At 40.2% G+C, this 20355-nt stretch overlaps 1 protein-coding gene across 2 annotated transcripts; it reads left to right on the plus strand.

The window, feature by feature from the left end:
* The first annotated feature begins 436 nt into the window (after positions 1 to 436).
* SLC39A6 (solute carrier family 39 member 6) lies at positions 437 to 20355 on the plus strand. Of its 2 annotated transcripts, none has more exons than XM_049830114.1 (10): positions 437 to 494; positions 1547 to 2295; positions 3557 to 3737; positions 4001 to 4170; positions 5394 to 5606; positions 7175 to 7244; positions 8578 to 8955; positions 16840 to 16920; positions 18931 to 19121; positions 19914 to 20355. In XM_049830114.1, the coding sequence occupies exons 2-10, from the start codon at positions 1576 to 1578 to the stop codon at positions 20064 to 20066; spliced, it is 2157 nt and encodes a 718-aa protein (XP_049686071.1). In that variant the 5' UTR covers positions 437 to 494; positions 1547 to 1575; the 3' UTR covers positions 20067 to 20355. The 2 variants fall into 2 exon arrangements, with proteins under 2 accessions (XP_049686071.1, XP_049686070.1); XM_049830113.1 differs by lacking the exon at positions 437 to 494 and adding an exon at positions 643 to 718.

Here is a 20355-nt window from a genome sequence, read left to right on the forward strand (position 1 = left end):
CCATCTTCCAAACACCACTAAACCCAATTTTCGGTATTTTCGGAAATAAGGACAGCCCCCCTCACCCGCTTTGCCCTTCCCCGGCCGCCACGGTTCCTCTTGGGCCCTCTGGAGATCTCTCCCCCCACCCGGCCGCCTTCCTCCTCCTCCTCCTTCTCCTTCGCGGCTGAGGAGGGCTGGGCCGGGCCAGGCGGCTCCTACAGACCCCCGGGACCCCGCAGGCACCGCGAGGGGCGGCAGATGGGATCTGGATTGGGATCGGGATCGGGACTGGGATGGGGACGGCGGGATCTTCCCTCACAGGCGCCGGGTGGGGGCGGTGCCAGCCTCGAAGCCGCCCGCGCGCCGCCGCCACGCGCTCCACCGCCCCCCCCCCCCCCCCCCATTGGCCGCCGAGAGGCGCGTGACCGCCGCCGTACCCGGAAGAGGAAAGGAAGGGGGTGGGGAGCGGCTGGCGCGCGCGTGTGAGGAAGCGTCCGGTGGCGGCGGGCGAGGTAACCTTCTCCTCTTCCTCCTCTTCTTCCTTCTCTTCCTCCTCCTTCTTCCGCGGCGGTAGGCGTGCTGGCAGCCGGAGGCAGCGTTCCTAGAGGGACCGGCAAGCCGGCGGGGGCCGCCCCTCCCGCCCTGTGCTGGGCGGAGGCCGCGGGCCGGGCCGGGCCGGGCCGCAGCCCCGGGGCTGTGGGGGAGCTTGGGTCTGCGGGGACACCGCCTGCCGCCGGTACGATCTGCAACGGGGACCGTGAGCACCGGCGCTGCCCCGGCTCCCGGCGGTGGTGCTGGGTTTTTAAGGACCATTGTAGTCTTATTGAAAACTGGGGGGGGAGCGGGGTCTCTGCGCCTCCCAGAAAAAGGGCCGAGGCAGCCTGACTATCCGTTAATTCGTAGCCTTGCCAGAGTATTTATGGAATAAAACAGCACTAACGTTCACGCTTGCCGGCGTTTGGTCCGCGGCAGCGGTCTGCCCGCCTCCTGGAAGGAGCTGTACCATCGCGGTGTCAAAACGCAGATAGAACGTGGCGGCATTAAAAAACATTTCCTCTGGAGTGCTTGAAAACTCACCCTGCTGCCTTGCCAAGAGCTCTGGGAAATCCAGTGATGGAAGGCTGGGAATTTTGATTTTTAAGCAGGAATGTACAATTTATACTACTTATTCCTCGCTAAGAGTGAAATTATAAGGCTTCTTTTAAGCACAGGAAAAGCCTAACCTAGAACTTAGTTGGTGCACTCTTGAGGATGCTCTCATTGTTTAGTCTGGGTTAGAAAACTGACTCAGGTCAAGCTAAACAAAGGTAAGCTTATACCTGGGGGGTGTTCATGGCCAGTGACCTCACTGTGCTATGCAGCTTCATCTCCTGTTGCCTGAGGCCACACATCTGGGCAAAATGTTGAATGTGTAAGAAATTTAAACGGCTCTTCTCTTACTGCATTGATACTTTGAGCTGGGTTTGTTGTGGGCTTCTTTTGTTTAAGCAAAGTATGAACATCTATTACAGAGGATGATGTGATCAGTTTTGTGCAAACCATTAAAATTTTCTTCTTTTTCTAGACATTTTTTACTGCTAAAAAGAAACTGCAATGGCGAGTACAGTATCGGTCACTTTCCTTGTATCATTTTCCCTACTGCTGTGTGAAAGTTATCATCATGGAGTGGAGACGGCTACTGTTGTGCATACATCTGAGAGAACTTTTCCAGAAAAGGCGGCTGGTGTTAATATTGACTTGGCAGGACTAATACAGAAGTTTCACCTTCAAGAACTCTTTAATCGTTATGGAGAAAACAACTCTCTGTCAATTGATGGGTTTAGAAAACTGCTCCAGAACATAGGTATAGATAAAATGAAAAGGATTAAAATAGACCATGATCATGACCATAATCATCACCTTCATCATAATCATGTTTCGTTGAGTAAAAACTCCGAGAAGACTGTTTGTCCAAACCATGAATCTGATGCTAACAAAGACCACAGGAACAGTCACTCAAAGGAGCCTCATAAAGTAGAGAATATAGAACATCGGCAGAACTTTGTACGCAGCAAGAACACCGTTAATGAAATAACAGCATCTATCATCACTGCTCCCACAGGTGGCCACTCTGAATTACAGCATGGGCAACCTGGAGAAGTCAAGCTGGTTGCTCGTTTAGGTCTGACCAGCTCTAAAGCTGTTAATGTCACAGTGGGCAGCAATGCAACCTGGCTTGCTAACAGCAAAGCAAATGAATCTCATACTTCTCTGAAGGAATCAGAAAGAGGAAGTTACCTGTATTCTAAACTGAAAAACCAAAATACCCAAGAGGTGAGATTGATTCTGCTGTATTCTTGGAAATCCAGATCCGCCTGGAATGTTGTTATGGCTTATCTGTCAGGTGCTTATCGTTTAACTGTTTGCGGTGTAATGGTACTCATAGCAAAACACACACAAACGACTCTCCTTGAAACAACATTTTGAACGCATTTTATGTTCACAAGCTCAGAGGAAAATACATATGCAATCTAGTTATTTTTAATTTTCTAGTTTTTCCTAAAGAGATATATGTACTTATATTAAGTATAAACATACTTGGGTTTATGTATTTATTATTTATACATTATTTTTAAATATTACTGAAAACAAAAAACGCTGTAAATCTAAAACTTGCTGTTCTGCCTTAAAGCCAGAATCTGTCTTGTTTTCCTAATAATGTGGTGAAAGTAAAAAAATCTAGTTAAAATACTGTCATTCTTATCAAAGCTGCCTCACAAGTGTTAGATAATCCTATAGCAGATAGTGTAGAACTGCAGGGAGGTAACTGGCACCTTCCTCCTTCACCGCCCTCCCTCCCCATCGTCTTCAAGAAGTTGTCTGTAGAGACCAACTGTAAAAAAGATTGCTGCAAAATGTTATCTATTACTTTAAAATACTAAAAATTAGTGCTGATAAAGTCTAAAGTTCTGTGGTAGTCGGTTTTCTTACACAATCAGATCCTTCTCCATTAAAGGCTTTAAAAAGCAAGTGTCTCTCTGGGTTCTTAATGTATGCAGCCATGCCTGGTAATTTAGAGTGGGTGTTGTGTAGCGTGTGATTGTAGGTGCTGAATTCACAAGTTGTTACTGTGTTCTGCATAGTCGAAGCAGAAGTATTACTGTTACTTAAACCCAGCAAGACCTTACATCGTATGGTGGGGAACTCTCTACTGGAGGAAGCCTATGCAGAACACTTTCTGTACAAGACTTTCCATAGTAATCACTTCTATAAAATGGTATTTAACCTTGTTACTACTTCCTTGTGTGGCCTCTCAAACTGAGTGAAAAGTGTTAGGCTTTTTCTATTTGCACAGCAAAGCATCTGACCCCTTGTGCTGAGAGTGAGTGATAATTAGGCATCATCTTACCAGGAGTCCCAGACTAGCTGTCTGGGCCGGAAGGGTGGTGTGGAGATACAGTTCTTAATTACCTTTGATATAGCTGTTTTCATGTAGTGCCACTGCATTTCAGTTAAAATAGGATGTGCAGTCATCCTGAGATATATCATGGTATTTTGGTTCTGGTTAGTCTTTAATGCATCTGTCTTTCTGCAGTGTTCCAGTGCGTCAAAACTGATGCAGTCCCATGGAATAGGCACTCAAGTATTGTTGACTGCTACAGAATTTAGTTACCTCTGTCCAGCTCTTATTAATCAGATCGATGGCAAATACTGCATAGTCCATGCAACTAGTGAAAAAGCTGAAACTGCTCCAAAAAGCTACTCTCTGCAAATAGGTAGGTTGTTTTTTTAACATGGAATAAAAGCTTACTGGAAACCCATTTATGTTGGTTATAAATTTGAGAAACATATTGCAAAGTTGAAAAAAATTTGTAATTTTCTTTTGGCACTTGACCATGTCTAGAGAGAAATCTTTGTGGCATACCATTTGTTAACATCCAATTAATCAGATGATCAGAAGTGTCTGATAACAGGAATGTTAAGCAAACAAAAGCTCATAAAGCTGTTATTTACTCTTGTTACTTTTTTTTTTTACCAGCTTGGATTGGTGGCTTTATATCCATCTCCGTCATCAGTTTTCTCTCCTTACTGGGTGTTATATTGGTACCACTGATGAATCGTGTATTTTTTAAATTTCTTCTAAGTTTTCTTGTGGCATTGGCTGTGGGGACTTTGAGTGGAGATGCGTTCTTACATCTCCTTCCACATGTAAGTATTAATTACTGTTTCATTCATTATTTCAAAGCGGAGAATTTGACACCTGTCTGTACTTCTTAGTTATAATTTTAATCCCTATTAATTAATACTTATTTGATGAGTCATTTCTCAACCTTGTAAGGTAGATTATTTGATGGAAAGGTTTCCCATTTGGAACTGTGTATTATTCATTTCACAGTCCTTGCAGTGTAAGAACTTCACACCATTATCCCTCAATCTATTTCCTGTTCTTAGTCATATATGCTGCCAAATCACTCATTGTTCCTTGCATGCAAGAATTTGCATAAAGGTTTTTAGTCACTTATTGCAATGCTGCCTCTTTATTTTCTTTTTCCAGTTTAATGAACTTTATAGATAGCGGAAATCTCTCACTGTACATTTTAAATGTGGGATAGATAATCCACTATTTTCTGTTAACAGCCACTTGTGTTGGTTGCTTATCCATTGTAATTTTTTGATCAGAATCAAGCATTTCTGAAGTCCTGGGAAAACGTTACTTGATAGACTTTGGAGTTACATATTGCCGTTATGTAATATGGACAGTAAAATGGGGAATATGATTGCTAAATTTCTACCTTTCTCATCCAGCTTTCAGATGAGATGGATAAAAAGGACTGTGGATCCTGTGGTGGTTTCTGAGCCCTGCCTGTAATTCATTGGGTTCTTCTTTTTCCTTTCGGTTAACTTTGCATTTGCTGTATGAGGCTGTGTAAATCTGTGTGTGAATGAGGTGTCCTAGAAGTTTTTTGATTCTGAACATATCAGTAGCTAGTGAGGAGGGAAAGAATGTCAGACTTCCTTTAAAGAAGGAAATTACTGCCAAGTTCCTTGTAGAAAAAGGTGTTTGACATCTATGAGCTGTCTTAGATGGGAAAGTAATTGGTGTGCTGGCTGTGGCTGCTATTTAAAATGCAGTTTCCTTGACGGTGTCAGGAGTTTTTGTGGGGACAGTTGTACATCTTGTATTGAGCAGTATGCATGTAGCTTCAGCAAGAGGGTGAATACCAGGCCTACTCTCAGTCCTTGCAATGTTTTTTTCCTGTGAACAGATTTCTTCATTATTTTTTTGGTTTGTATATCAGAGCATTTACCCCATGAAAATTGTCAAGTCTCGACTCCAGACTTGACACAAAGAGCGTGAAGAATACTTTGTGTTTCTTATGTTACCAGTTCTTTTGAATATAATGACTCTCCATGTTTGGTTCTCCCCTTAGTCTCATGGAAACCATCACCATCACCATGAAAAGCCTCTGCTTGAACAAAACAAAGGCTCTACATTCAAACATCTAGTTTTTCAAAGTATAGAGGAGAGTGCTTACCTGGATTCTACATGGAAGGGACTTACAGCCCTTGGAGGATTGTATTTCATGTTTCTAGTGGAGCATTTGATCACTTTAATAAAGCAGTTTAAAGACAAGAAGAAAAAGGTAGAGAATCTATTATTTTGAAGCTATATTGTATTGCAGGATCATTTCTGAATACACTTATAAAAAAATTTGGGGTATCATATATCTGTCTGAATTTAATAGTGATTGCTGACTTGATTAGTGTTATAATTTCTTTTATATTAGTGACACATATACTTTTAAGCTACATGGTAACTTTTTTGTGTGGTCCCATTACAGAAGAGCTCTGAGCTATTTCATAACCAGATGTATATATGTAGTACAGGCTTGACACCACAGTGAGCTGTTTAATAAACAAACATCCAATTGCACCCTTTGTTTTAACAGAGTGATTAAGAAGTTACTCTTCATTATTGACTTCCTTCTGACATCTCAAGGCAATTCTATAACTGACTATCTGAACTGTTTTTATTATTATTTTAATTCTCAAACTGGATGAAGTAAGGTGGCCTTGTACAGTTATTGTACTCCTGTTGAGGAGGGCACTTGCACAAAACGGGTAAGGGTGGCAGTAAGTGCTTACCTAAATAAGCATCCAACTGCACTGTAGAAAATGACTCCATTAGAGTGTTCCATTTGGAAACAGTCTGCCAAGCCCCTTGTTTCTTTCCTTTCTCTCTCCCCCAGAAGAGCAGCAATACAGCTTTCAGATTACTATGCTAGTTTTTATGTGGAAGGTAAATAATAATTGAATTTTAGCAGTCATAAATGTTGGTAACTCGCCAATTATTGGTAACTGAGTTCTTTAAAGACTAGTCTAGGCAGGAATAAAAAATGATGTAAAAGTTGACTCAGTAAAAAAGATACAGTAAAAGCTGGCGATATCTTAAGCTTTGCTTGAAGAAAGCTAGTAAACTACTAATTACTTAGCTTAAAAATAGCTGATTTCTAGGGTACCACAATGACTGATAATCTCTGTTTAGTTTTATTGTTAAATTGGTTGTTAAGGCAGCAGTCTCAGAGCAGATGCCATGTAAGCTCTTTGACTTTGGTCACAGGAGATTGTGTTGGCGTGGTTTATACTGAAGCTAAACTAACTGTGAGCTACAGGACCACTTTGCCTCTCTCTAGTTAAATTTATTTGCCAAGAGAGGGCATGAAGATTTCCAAGCAAAGCAAGTATTTTCTGTGTCCTTCTCTTAGCCCCTGGGAATAGATTTCCCGTTAAACTAGTTGCACCCTTCTACACACTGAGTCACTGATCATGAGTTGTGATACATTAGTGAGTAATGATTAGAGATTTTACTCGTTTTCCTTCAGTACACTAGAAAAAAATGTTATGCTGGCATTAGAATGGAAAAGAATTAGTGGAATAACTTCTCAGATGAACCCCTCTGCTTATTCCGCATGCAAAAATGTAGAGTATTTATGCGTGTGGTTTCGTTTGTTTTTCTCATGGAGCCTGAGGAGCCTTTGTTGTCTTGTACTTAGCTGGGTTTCTAATGTTCCTCTTCTGCACTCTTTATATGGCTTCCGTGTTGTCCTTTTTCTGTGCAGGCTGCATAAATGTTGTGAATATAATGTTGCTCATGTATATCCTGAAAAATAAGTAAAATATTCATAACTACAGTATTTTCTTTTGGAATAAGAAAAAAAATGAAGATGATGGAGAAAGTAAGAAGTTTTCAGCGAACGAAGAAAAGTTAGATACAGATGATCGTAAGTCTCAGTAATATTGTACTTACTGTTGTTATTTTGTGGCAGCACTGTTTAAAAAACACCTGACTGATGGCAGCTCATAGATCTGCTTCTTACTGTAGGTTGGATCACTACCTAGTTGAATTCTTTTCACAAAAACACCCATCTCTGCATTGATGTGCAGACAACTAGCTATATTGGCTGCCTTCCTTTAAAATGTATCGATAAGTTGGAAGTAGCGAATTTGGAGTTTTGAAACCTTAAGCCTTTTAATTCTGGATTTCACAGCAGAAGTTGAAGACATTCTGTGAAGCAATTCTGGCTACGCCTGCTGCAAATACAGCTGTACCTGCTTGCTTCTACACTTCTCTTTAGACTGTTAGATGTTATATGCGTGATCCATTATTTAGATTTCTGTATATCTTGAGTCTGGATTTTGTCATTTTGAGTATGTATTTATTTATAACGTTGATAATCTAAAATCCTAGAGGCTGCTTGAAGTATTTGGACTGCAAATGGTCATGTGTCCCCAAGATCATGCTGCAAACCAAAACACACCTCACTAAATACTTGTTAGCTCTTGTAGCTAAAAGAGGCATTCAGCTTTTTAGAATAATTTTATAACTAATGGTAGAGTTGTTGGTAATGCAGGGGAAAAAAAGTGTATTTGTTCATTTAATTGCAGGGGAAGAATTTAGCAAGTTTTAGGAGTTAGTTAAAATAACTAACCTTAGCGTGCCACTGATGTTTATATGAGGATGTTTCATGGTCTGTGTTGATGACTCTATTTTTGAGTGTTTATTTTTCAGGTGTTCAAACTTAAGCTCCAGTATTTATATAAGTCACAGGAGTTTCCAAAATTATCTATAACCTAATCCTTTTCTGCATTCTTATTCACCAGTCCTAAGATGAATAAATGGCATATGCTTTCCAGGCACTTTGTCTTTCTGAAGCAGTTGAACTAACAGCCTTCATGCTGTGAAACTGGGACATAGAGCCTTATGCTATTTTGTTTAAATTGCACTGGGTCTTAGAGTAAAAGCTTTTTTACCTTTTCGGAGGCATTTGTGGCCATAACATAGGGGCTGCTTCAGTAGTAGGGGATGGAAACTAAAAGTTTTTCTTATTTTGATCTATCAGGAATTATCTCAGAAATCTGATTAAAGAAAAATAAGTTGTGGAAGCCCTTGGGGAAAAAAAACCCCAACTAATGGTACAAGAAGCTGGGGCATCATTCCCAACTTCTAGACTTACTAGTTTTTTCTTTACTGCTTCACTTAACTTGTTTATTGTATCTTTGCTGCCTAGGTGATTTTAAAAATGTGTAACATTATACTCTGGGTTTTTGTAACAGGGCCTGAGGGCTATCTAGGGACAGACTCTCAAGATCCATCACCCTTCATTTCTCAGCAGCCAATGGTACAAGAAGAAGAAGAAGTGATGATAGCTCATTCTCATCAAGAAGAGGTTGACAATGAATATGTGTCCAGGGGCTGTAGAAACAAATGTCATTCTCACTTACATGATACTCTAGGACAGACAGATCATCTTAGTCATCATCACCATGACTACCATCATATTCTGCATCACCATCATCATCAGAACCATCATCCCCACAGTCACAGTCAGCGCTACTCGCGTGAAGAACTGAAGGATGCCGGGATAGCAACTCTGGCATGGATGGTGATTATGGGAGATGGACTACACAATTTTAGTGATGGCCTAGCAATCGGTAAGTGTTAGCTTGGACACTGCAGCTTTGTTGTATGTGAGGACTATATAGTCTTCTTGCTGTCACTTACCTCTTTATTAGGAACATAACTGTTGGATCTTTGAAGCCTGAACTTTTATCTGATAGCAGCTCTAAATAAATAAGAAAAATCTCATTTAGCAACCTGGAGATCAGTGACCAATGAAACTGAAATTATGTGCTTACAACTATGTTTCTTTAGGAAATCTATAAACTTTGCTTTATTTCCTACTTTTAGCAAAGTTAAAGCTAACATTTTTTAAAACTAAAGCTAGGCTTATAAAACAATATTTAGGACTTAGAGCTGACTTTGTATTTCAATGCCTGCAAGTGCTCAGCAATTTTTATTTTTTTAAGACAAGCTTGTCTTTTTGGTCACATAAGTAACTGGTTTTTCCACTTCAGTCAGGCCACTAGTATCACTGGCTTCTTTGTATCTTTTTCTCTTCCATCTTCTCTTGTTAGGCAGCACAGTCAGGTTCTGTACTTTGCACATCTGGCTTTGCCTAAACTAGGCCCTGGTTACACATCATGTGTAAGTTCCCCCAGCAATTGGTGAGTAGGGAGATGGGACCCTGGTTTCAATCTGCTTTAGCCTGAAGATTACCCAAATGGATTAGGCAATATATATATGTGGTTTTTGCACTGTGGGAGGTAGGCATGCGTTCATTTTTACTGTAAAATGAATTTGGTCCAAGGCATTGTGTTCTCTAAGGTGCTTTTTACACTTTTCTGTCACATTCTCAGATCTTACCATCCATTAAAGAGCAGCCTTGCAGTTCTTCCTAGTGGTTGTACTAACCTTCCAGAGAAGGTCTGTGCTGCTTTTTGTATCCTAGGAATGTGTGAGTAGAGCATTAATTAATAGGACATTAGTTAGCTATTACCTTTCAGAAATATGATTCATGAAGAAGCTGCCAATAAAGTCACTATATGTTGCCTTTATGCAGATTTTTGGATTAAAAGTATCTATATCAATTAAAGGTGTGTAGCATAAGTAGATTCTTTCAGAAGCTCAGTGTCCTGTACTCAGTCTCAAAACAGGCTCAGTCTCTCTTCTTGGAAAAGTATTTAAAAAAAAAATATTTTCTTAAACACCAGTCTTACTCTGCTCAAAAATCTTGTTCTTAAAGTTGAGTGCAATACTCCATTTTTGCGTGTTTTTTTTTTTAAACTGGTATAAAGTTATTTTACATGTAAACAGAACATTTATCTTTTTGTTCCTTTTTTTGTTCATGTCCCTGTTTTTCCCTTACATGTTGTAGTTGTTCAGTCTTTTTTGACAATGCTTCAGTGAAAATATTTCTTTTATCATAAAAATAACAGATTGAATGTTATGGTTTGGATTTCTGGCTGGGAGGTCAGGTTTGAGAACTCCCTTGTGTTTTTTTTCTAGGAGAGCTAGACTACCGGTATTTTAAAAGGTTAAAGTTAGTCATAGAAAGTGAAGTAAAATCAGTAATCTTCAGTCCTTATGCTAGTCTTCCGTCATCTTGACTTTAGTATTTAAGACTAATCTTTACAGGTATTGAATTAATTTCCAGCTCGTATAGCATACTGGGGTCAGTTCAGTGGTATCAGTCTTTCTGTAAATTTTATTGTAGAAACAAGTTCATTCTTGTTTGAGGAGAAAACCCAATCATAACTATTTTTGCACAGCAGTATTTGCAGTTGTTCAGATTCAGTCAATTCAAAGTATAATGTGAAGAGACCTTCTGATTTAATCTCATTTTTGATGAAAGTTGAAGCATGGAATGTAAATTTCCAAGCAGATCAGTAGTGAAAATGTGGTAGAAGGAGGAGGATTTGCATACAAATGACATGCAGAATCAATTACCTCTTAGCATTAGGGAGATTTGGGAAGGAGCTATGACTTTATAGTTATGAAGGGAAAAGTGTGAGGAAGGTTAATAAAGGCTTATTGAACAAGTGAGAGCAATAGCTTTTAGAAGTCCTGCTGTGTAGCTTGTTCAGGCTAATGGAAATGTGGGTTTCCTTCAGTTCTGGATGTGCTCAAAAGTATTATGGCAAAACATCGATTTGATGATGTTGTGAGGATGCGGATACTACTTGTATAGTATCTTACCTGTATTTAAATAAAGATGTGAATGCTTCTGTGAAGAATCCTCAAATCTGCTGTCCTAATTCTGTACGAATAAGATTTAAAAGTGCTTATTTTTCTATTAAAGCATGGAACAGTTGTATCTGACTAATTTGTACAGAATGATCTTCTGTGATTTGAACTTTTCTGTGTAGCTTCAACTAAACTAAAATGCAGAACACTTTTTACACTAATCTTGCATATATATTTTTTTCTTTAGCTCTTTTTTGAGAGAAGTGATGTCTTAAAAGTATATTTTAAGATACCGTGACACTATTAAATCAACTTCTTTAGAGGGGATAATACCAGATACATTAATGTAGTCTTCAATTTGTTAATGTTTCAAGACACTTTTTAGCAGTGAAAAATAGGCATTCGTGTTATTTAAGCTTGTACTTTGGCTGCTGTGTATCCATACAGTATGTGGCCCTATCAGCCACCTGGGTACTTTGAAAAGCAGTTAGGTTTTGTCTGGCTTGCCTTTGTGGTCCCAAAATTAGATTTACCATGTGGGATTAAGCTGGATTCTTGTATTTTTAATTGTCCTCTAACAAGTGATAAGACTAGGAAAACATTGTACAGAGACAGTAACGTAGAGGAACTTGTAGATTATTGAGGATGCAGGCATGGGAGAACGTAATTACCTTCTGTCTTCCTCTACTTATCTAGCCTCCTCAGAAACTGAAGCCAAATTGAATGCTGATGAATTCTCCTGTCTTAGTAGGAGATAACTGTAGCTATCCTGTCTGTCTCTCAAAATCTGATTCCAAAACTATAAAGCAGTATTTGGAGGTGGGGGATACAGACCGGTACCTAGAAAAGATTGATAGTGTTCACTAATAATCACTTTTGCTAGTCAAGCAGCAGTAACTCCTGTCACTTACCTGTTAATTACTCTGTAGATTCCTATGACTGAATGTTTTAGAGTGCATTGGAAAACACTCCTGCTGAAGGCTCAAGTCAAAATCGCTTTCATCTTGCACAGTGTGCATGTCTGAATTGGACTTCACAGATAGAGTCATAGAAACGGGTGCCATCTACAGGTCATCTAGTTGAACCCTCTGCCTGAAATGGCCCTTGGAAACACTAGATTGAGTCAGTCGTGGCTTTGTACAGCCAAGCCTTGAAAATCCCCACAGATGGGGAGATTCCACCATGTCTGTGGCTGACCTTTTCTAGTGTTGCACTACTGTTTCTTAATAAGGAAAGTCTTATTTATGGTCCAGCCCAAAGCTCCCAAATTGTGATTTGCAGCATCTCCCCCTGTCGTGTCATCTGTCACTACTTTGAAGAGTTATGCTCCTTCATATTTGTGACTGCACTAAAAGTACTTACAAGCTGCTGTTAGACCACCCCTCAGTGTGGTGGAGAGGGAGGTTAAATATACCCAGCTTCCTCAAGCTTTTAGGCCTTATGCTGTAGACCTCGGATCATCTTGTCAGCCTCTATTGGACAGTATTCATATCCAGTTTGAACTGGGGCACCCCAAAGCAGACAAAAAATCCCAGGAACAGCCTTACCAATGCTTAGCAGAGGGGGATAAGAACTTAGTCTGCTAGCGTTGCTTCTCCTAAGACTATGTAGTTTGTGGCCCACTGTGCTTGCAATGAGGGCACACTGTTGGCTCATATTCAACTTGGTGTCCATCATTGTCCTCGTGTCCTTTTCGGGAAGGCTGCTATTTCAGCCAGTCAGTTCCTACATTGTCCTAATGCTTGAGGTTGTTCTGCCCCACGTGCAGAACTTCTCACTTTTCTTCTTTGAACTTCATAAGATTTCTGTTGGCCTAGTCTTCAAGTTTACCACAGTCTGTCTTGTCTAAAGCTCTTGTGCTTGATGTGTCAACTCAGCCCTTACATTCTCCCCCCTGCCTCTCGGTTTAGTGTCATCTGAAAATTTGCTGATGGTGTAGTTCGTGTCATCCAGATCATTAGTGAGGATACCGAAGAAAATTGGTCACAGTATTTGTCCTGGTGAACTCTACTTGTTACTAGCCAACCATCAGGCCCTGTTAGCCCAGCAGCCCAGCTAGTGTGCAGTCATCTAACTGTCAAGCCTGTACTTCCTCTGCTCCCAGATGAGACTGCTGTAGGACACAGCGTCAGAAATCCTACTAAGGTCAAGTTCTGTTATATTCACTGCTGTTGCCATCTCTGTAGTCAGTTATTTCTTCAAGCTGGGTCAAGCATTTGGAGAGGGATTTGAAGAAGATATTCAACATGATCTTTCTAGGAAATGGGTTGAGGCTGACTGTTCCCCGAGTCCTGTTCTTTGCCTTTCTTAAAGATGGGAATAACTTTGTCATTTTCCCAGAGTTCCACTGGGGTCTTCTATAGCCATGGTTTTCCATAGATGTGACTGCAAGGCTGCAGTCTACCATCGGTCAACTCTGTCAGCACCCTTTGGTGAGTCCCATAGAATCATTTAGGTTGGAAGAGACCTTCAAGATCATCGGGTCCAACCATCATCCATGCCCACTAAACCATGTTACTGAACTATGTTATAGAGTACCCTGTCTACAAGCTTTTTGAATACCTCTAGGGATGGTGACTCATCCCAGGATGCATCTGAGCATTTCCATTTTTTTCTACATATCTCTAAACTGTTGTTTCTCTGCTGTTTGCTTTCCCTTTCTTTCTGGAATGGTGCTGGGATCTGCAATCTGGCTTTGTCTCTGAAGACTGAGATGCAGGCAGTCCTGGTGTTTCAGCCTCTTATGTCTACTGCTTGGTTCCCTTCCCCATCCATGAGCAGATGCAAATTTCTCCTGAACTTTGTTTCTCAGCTAGCGTTGCTGTAGAACTGTTTCTTGTTATCATTGGTGTCTTGTTAGTCTTAGCTCCAGCTGGGCTTTGGTCTTCCTCCTTTTTGTTCCACTGCTTTTATCTTTCCTTGTTGCCAATCTTTGTTTCTATTTCTTGTGTGCTTCCTTTTGGAGTCTTAATTCATTGAGACACACGCGGCTTAGCTGGGTGTGTCACAGTAGTTCATTTGTGCACTGTTAAGCATACTTTGCAAATCAGCTGCCTCTTCTGGGCACTTTTCCTCCGATTCCCAGGGTATTCTAACCTGCAATTCCTTAAGTCAGTCAAAGTCTGCTTCATTAAAATCTAGAGTCCTAACTTCGTGCCTTCCTTCCCTGAACTCAGTTACCTCATGCTCACTGGAGCTCAAGATGCCATTTTTTGCTATATTTGCCATCAGCTCTTCCTCGTTTGTGAGCAGCAGGTCAAGTAGAACTCTAATACTGGCTGGCTCTTATATCATTTGTATTGGGAAACCATTGCCAAATTAAGGAACATCCTGGATTGTGTGCCCAGTGCTATTACCTTCACAGCTGAAAACTCTCATGTGAATGGTGATGTCTTATGTGGTTGTTCATAGGTAGCCTTATCCACCACCTTTTCTTGCTTAGGTGTTTTGTAACCATATTCCTAGTGTTACTCTGATCTTCACCAAGAGACTCAATAAACACAAGGAACTGGAGTCATACATATTTTATACTGGAGCTCTGTGCGGTCAAGGAACTCCTTTATATAGATAGGCAAAAAAAAAAAAAAAGCAGACTTGTGTTTGTCTTTTCTAGGCAGTCTGTATCTATCCGTGACAGGCCAAACGAGCTTTGGTGGTATCTCCACAGCATCATCAAGGCAGGCTCCAGGGAAGCAAAGGACTTCCCTGGGCAGTAGCTCTGGTTGGTAGGTCTGCCTCTGCCCTCTATCCTGCATGAGAGGGAATCTCCTATCACTAAAAATCTTTCCTTTCTTTTTATATTGCTGGCCCTAACCTGATGTGCTGAACAAATATTCTGGGCTAGGCAGAACTCATTTATCCTCTCACTGCTGCCAGGGTCATGACCATGTTCTTCAGATTAGCAGCTGCAAGTGGGGGAGAAGGGTTTTTCCTGGTGCCAGGCTTTGCCATTTGCAAATTTTACCCATCTTGGGAGTTCATGTTTCCTATTCCAGTGCTGCTTTGGTCCTGCCTTCCTCTTTAATCTGAAGGGGCTTGGGCTCTTGCCTGTGTAGAACCTCTTCTGAAGACCTTCTCAGTCCCCTGTTCATTATCGCTCATCCAAAGATGCCTGCTCGCTACTTCTTGCGTCTCCTTCACTGGCTGCCACAGCACACATTACAGAGGTAAAGCTGCTGCTGTTGTCACTGCAGGCAGGAGCATCAGACACTTCTTGCAGATGAAGACCTGGATAGCAGTGTCCACCCTCAGGAGCTACATCTGGGTACAGGCTGCTGGAGTACTGGGGGTGGCGATCCCAGCAGAGAGAGGGGATTGTCTCCTGCAGTCTCTTCTCCATTGTAGCTCTTCCTCTGTGAGGAGTACTCACGGGTCCCTTGTGTGCCAACTACTGCGACATGGCCTTGTGCCTCTTTGACTGCTTATTGGCAGCATCTTGTTTGCTGGCACGGTCCGGGTAGCAGCTGAAAAGGAAGCTGGACGTGGTTCTGCTGCACCTCTCAATGAGACTTCCCCAGCAGCTGGGGACCTCCCGTACCGTGTGTGAGCTGCGGTTCAGCTCTTCAGCCCTGCCGTGTGCTGCTTCCTCCTGAGCTGCTGTCAAATAAAAAGAATAGCAAGCAACAGAAGGAGTGGAGAAAACAAGAAAGATGAGGGCTGTTGGACTAGTTCAAGGTGTTCTTGTGGTTTTTTTCCTCCACTTAAATATGATAGTTCACTTACGTGCAAGCTGCCTAGAATTCAGTCATTCACTGCTGATTTCATGTGACTATATAGCCTCTCTTACTGTTGAATTGGCTTCCCCTTTTCCAGAGTCTGACTCTTCTGCCCTGTTTTTGGCTGGGATAGAGTTAATTTGCTTCCTATTAGCTGGTATAATGTGGTTTGGATTTAGTATGAGAAGAATGTTGATAACACACTGACATTTTCAGTTGTTGCTAAGCAATGTTTAGCCTAAATAAAGGATTTTTCAGCTTCTCATACCCAGCCAGCAAGAAGGCTGGAGGGGCACAAGGAGTTGGGAGGGGACACAGCCAGGGCAGCTGACCCAAAGTGGCCAAAGGGGTATTCCATCCCATGTGACGTCATGCCCAGTATATAAACTGGGGGAGTTGGCTGGGGGGGGTGGATTGCTGCTTGGGGACTGGCTGAGCATCGGTCAACAGGTGGCAAGCAATTGCATTGTGCATCACTTGTCTTTCTTGGGTTATATTTCACTCTTTTTGTTATCTTCCTTTTTGTTACTATTTATTATTATATTTTACTTTTTATTTCAATTATTAAACTGCTTGTATCTCAACCCATGAGTTTTACTTGCTTTTGATTCTCTTCCCCATCCCACCGGGGGGGGCTGGGGAGAGGGGAGCGAGCGAGTGTCTGCATGGTGCTTAGTTGCTGGTTGGGGTTAAACCACGACACTCTCGGAGGCAGTTAAGCTGCTTTCTTCCCTTTGTATCTTTAAAAAAAAAGTGTCTTTTCTGACAGTATTTCCATTTCTTGCATTTTTTTGAGGGGGTTGTGTTGTTGAAAGGTATTGGGCTTAGTTCAGAAATAAGATAGTGAAATTTGGTTTGTTTTGACTAATTGGAGGATTCTATGTTGCTTCTGATTTTGGAACTTATGAATCATAAACAACTGTTCAATTAAAGTTTAAATGGTTCCACAAGCATAAGAAAAAAATTGAGTGAAACTAATGTCCTAATCTGATACAAGCATATGCAACAATGCTTCTGCATGTCATGTCTGAATATGGAGTAATGGTTTTGTGGGGGTTTTTTTCTGTCTCTTCATAGGAGCAGCCTTTACTGAAGGGTTATCTAGTGGTTTAAGCACTTCTGTGGCTGTATTTTGCCATGAATTACCTCATGAGCTAGGTAAGACTCCAGTATTTCCATATGCTGCAGGTGTAAGTACTTACAGGTGCACTCTGGAGAATTATAAGTGATTTCACTCTGTGGTACAGTAAAAAACTTAATCTGTGTCAGATTGTCTACCCAAGAATACTTTTAAAGGCTGTTTATTTCGTAATTGAGTTAATCTTCCTTTTTAAAAATCTAAATATTTCAGCTACTTTTTTTAAAACTCAGGTGTCTGTTGCAGTTACTTACAACTTGTTTGGTATAGTTCAATTGTAGTTTTTATTCTCCTTAGCAACATAAATTGTGAATTGCAGGAGAATACATGTCAGAATTTGCTTTTCTCACATCTCTCTAATTTTATTCTTGTGTTTGTGCTGTTAAAAGGCAGGTTACAATTAGTCAAACTCCTTTCTGCATAACACTTGCTGCTTTTTCATTAAGTCTTGCAAAGAACTGCTGTAGCTCTAAATTAAACTTCGAACTGCTTAGAAATCTTCCTGGAAATAGTTTGTCTTTCAAGCTCAAGTGATTTCATGACCATAATTTCTCATGGGAATACATGTGTCTTACGTTGTAAGTTTAGTATTTGGCCCTTTTGCGGGGCAGCATGTGAGAATAGGGTGTAGCTACTTAGTTTAACTTGGAAGGAAGCTGATCTTTCCAATTGTCGAATCATTTTGAATGTGCAACTGGTATTTCTTTCTTAGCTGTCATGGACACAGTCATACCTGGTGTATAGAATGAGGAAAGAGCAGTTTGCTTGCACTTTTTATAGGTTTAATTCCCTAGAGAGTAGAATGTTCAATTTCATTTAATGGAGCTTGTAAACCAGTATGTGTATACATCGAACTATTTATTAAACAGTTTGATACATTCATCTGTCTGTACAATAACCTTATACAGAAATACATTACTCTGGAGAAAACATAGCTGGTTTTATGATGTGGGAGGAATTGAGTCTTGTTCATCGTAATATAAATTCCACGGGAATCGTGGAATTTGTATTAATTACATGTACTAAATGTTGTTATACATATACAAAATATATTCGTGTTGCGAATCTGATAACTTTAGATTCAAATGTTCTGTTGGTTTTGGAAGCAAGAAAAATCTTTAAAAATTTAAATCATGCTCCTTTAATCAGCACAGATAACTTGATAGAAATACCTTCTTTAACAGAGGACATGAAGTGGTGTAGGGATACTGAAACAAATGGGACTAGCTGAAGTTAGCTGGGGATAAAATTGGATCATTCTGTTGTTAATGCAAAACAATGTTTATAACGTACCAGTTCATCTTAATTGCAATATCTTGTGGGAAAAGCTGTTGTAACAAATTACTCAACTCAGCTTTGAAGATTGCTTTTGTTTACTTTAGCTGGAGATAACTTATTTTTTTTTTATATAGACTCCATTTTATTTCCAAATAATAAGCTTATATTATTTTACTCTGGTTTAGATCTAATTTATCTGAACAACAAAAAAAATTCTATTCTGAATTATGGAAAACCTGCTTCTGGCTGGTAGTCTTATCATTCCTTCAAGTAAAAATAAGACTTTAAGGATCATTTACAGAAATTAATGAAGAAATTATTTCTAAATTTATGAAACAGCTAGACTTAAAGTACAAAAAGCAGTTACAAGATAATAAATGGAATCATCACCATTGCTTTATGCGATTAAGTGGGAATATTTCATTTTAGAACCTTCTTGGGAATGCTCATGCATATCAAGTACTGCAGGATTTTACAGCGTTGGTTTAAATGCAAGCTACACTAAAAGCTGCTTCTTCCAAAAACCCAAAGACTTTAAGGTTATAAACTTAGAATGTTTGCTGCTGTGTTGTTCTTCGTGTGCTCTTTTTAATTTTCCGTCCCCCAGTGATTTGTGATGTTATGAAGGAAAAAAATAAGGCAGACAACAGTATAAAAACAGCTCAGTAATCTTGTAAGTAAGAGGAGAATTCACAAATATTGCAATAGTTATCTGAGGATGAAAACTTTGTTTTGTTTTTTCCCTGTTGTAGGAGATTTTGCTGTACTTCTAAAAGCTGGTATGACTGTCAAGCAAGCTGTGCTTTATAATGCTCTGTCAGCTATGCTGGCCTATCTTGGAATGGCAACTGGGATTCTTATCGGCCATTATGCAGACAATGTTTCTATGTGGATATTTGCACTTACTGCTGGCCTGTTCATGTATGTGGCTCTTGTGGACATGGTAAGTGGCTAGACCTGCTTGAATTTTATATAACATAGTTTAAGAATTAATGCTAATTATATTTTGATCTCAAAATAAATTCTTCCATTTTTTCTCCGTCACCTTTTTCTGCGCTTGAAGGCGCTGATGAGTACACAGTGCAAGTGCTTAGTTAAATGTTCAGGTGGAAGATTGCTTTTATTTAGATTACTGTAGTAACGGAGATTGTTTCTCCCTTCGTTGTTAAACAAAGGCAGTTAGCAGCAGTAAAAAAATTGCTTCTGACAGTGGCTAGTATAGCAGGTAGCCAGTAAGACTGCAACTTGCACGCTGTCAGCATGACCAAATGCGCTTCAGCTTTTGTATTAAATCATTACTGCTTCTTGGGACAAAGACAGAATTGTATTAAAATCTGTACTGTACCTCAGAAGTATGTTTGTACAGAAGTATAAAGAATTTGGTGTATGTTTGTGAAAGCTTAACTGTCTTCTTAAGGATATAATTCCTGGTGTGGCTTGATTAAATCAGTTGGTAAATAATCATATCTTGAGTAAATGGCTGGCTTAAGACATCAGCATAATTATCATGAAAACATTAGAAATTGGAACACTGCAGATTGTCTCTAAATACAAAAGTAGACTCTTGATAATGTTGTTCATGTTGAGTGACAGCTAATTCAAGGAGTAGCATTAATGTAGTCAACAGGAAGGACTAGAGGAGTAAGGCTCTGCTACCTCATGCCTTGTGGTTGAAGAACTGCATTTGAAGTAACTGTTTATTTTGAAGGCGTTTAACATTATCTTGTTTGTTTAGGTGCCTGAAATGCTACACAATGATGCCAGTGATCATGGATGTAGCCGCTGGGGGTACTTCCTGTTACAGAACGCTGGGATTCTGTTGGGTTTTGGGATAATGCTGCTTATCTCCGTATTTGAACATAAGATTGTATTCAGCATAAACCTATAATCCTGGTTGCCAGGATTGGAGAGCTTGGTGTTAAATTATAAGTGGTAGGTTTTTTTTCTATTAAATTCCCCTAATGGAGAGGTACATTTGATATAGACTAGATATTTTTATTTGTGTGCTTTGTTGCCGTGTCCCTCCCTCCCTTTTTGCCCCGATAGAAGTGAACACTGTAAAGCTTTTTTTCACTTAGGGTTTAGCATGCATATGGTACTGTGGAAAGTTGTACTTAGTAAAACATGGTGAAAGTGCCAAATCTATTAAAGGAGTATTGTTGGGCGGGGGGGGGGGG

Source organism: Accipiter gentilis, chromosome 27 (genome assembly GCF_929443795.1).
Source record: "Accipiter gentilis chromosome 27, bAccGen1.1, whole genome shotgun sequence".
Lineage (NCBI taxonomy): Eukaryota > Metazoa > Chordata > Aves > Accipitriformes > Accipitridae > Astur > Astur gentilis.

Coding starts and splice junctions, on each gene's coding strand:
- SLC39A6 (XM_049830114.1), top strand. CDS start 1,576: ATGGCGAGTACAGTATCGGTCACTTTCCTTGTATCATTTTCCCTACTG. Junction 5,607..7,174: donor TTAAAGACAAGAAGAAAAAG/GTAGAGAATCTA, acceptor TTTTGGAATAAG/AAAAAAAATGAAGATGATGG. Junction 16,921..18,930: donor TGAATTACCTCATGAGCTAG/GTAAGACTCCAG, acceptor TCCCTGTTGTAG/GAGATTTTGCTGTACTTCTA.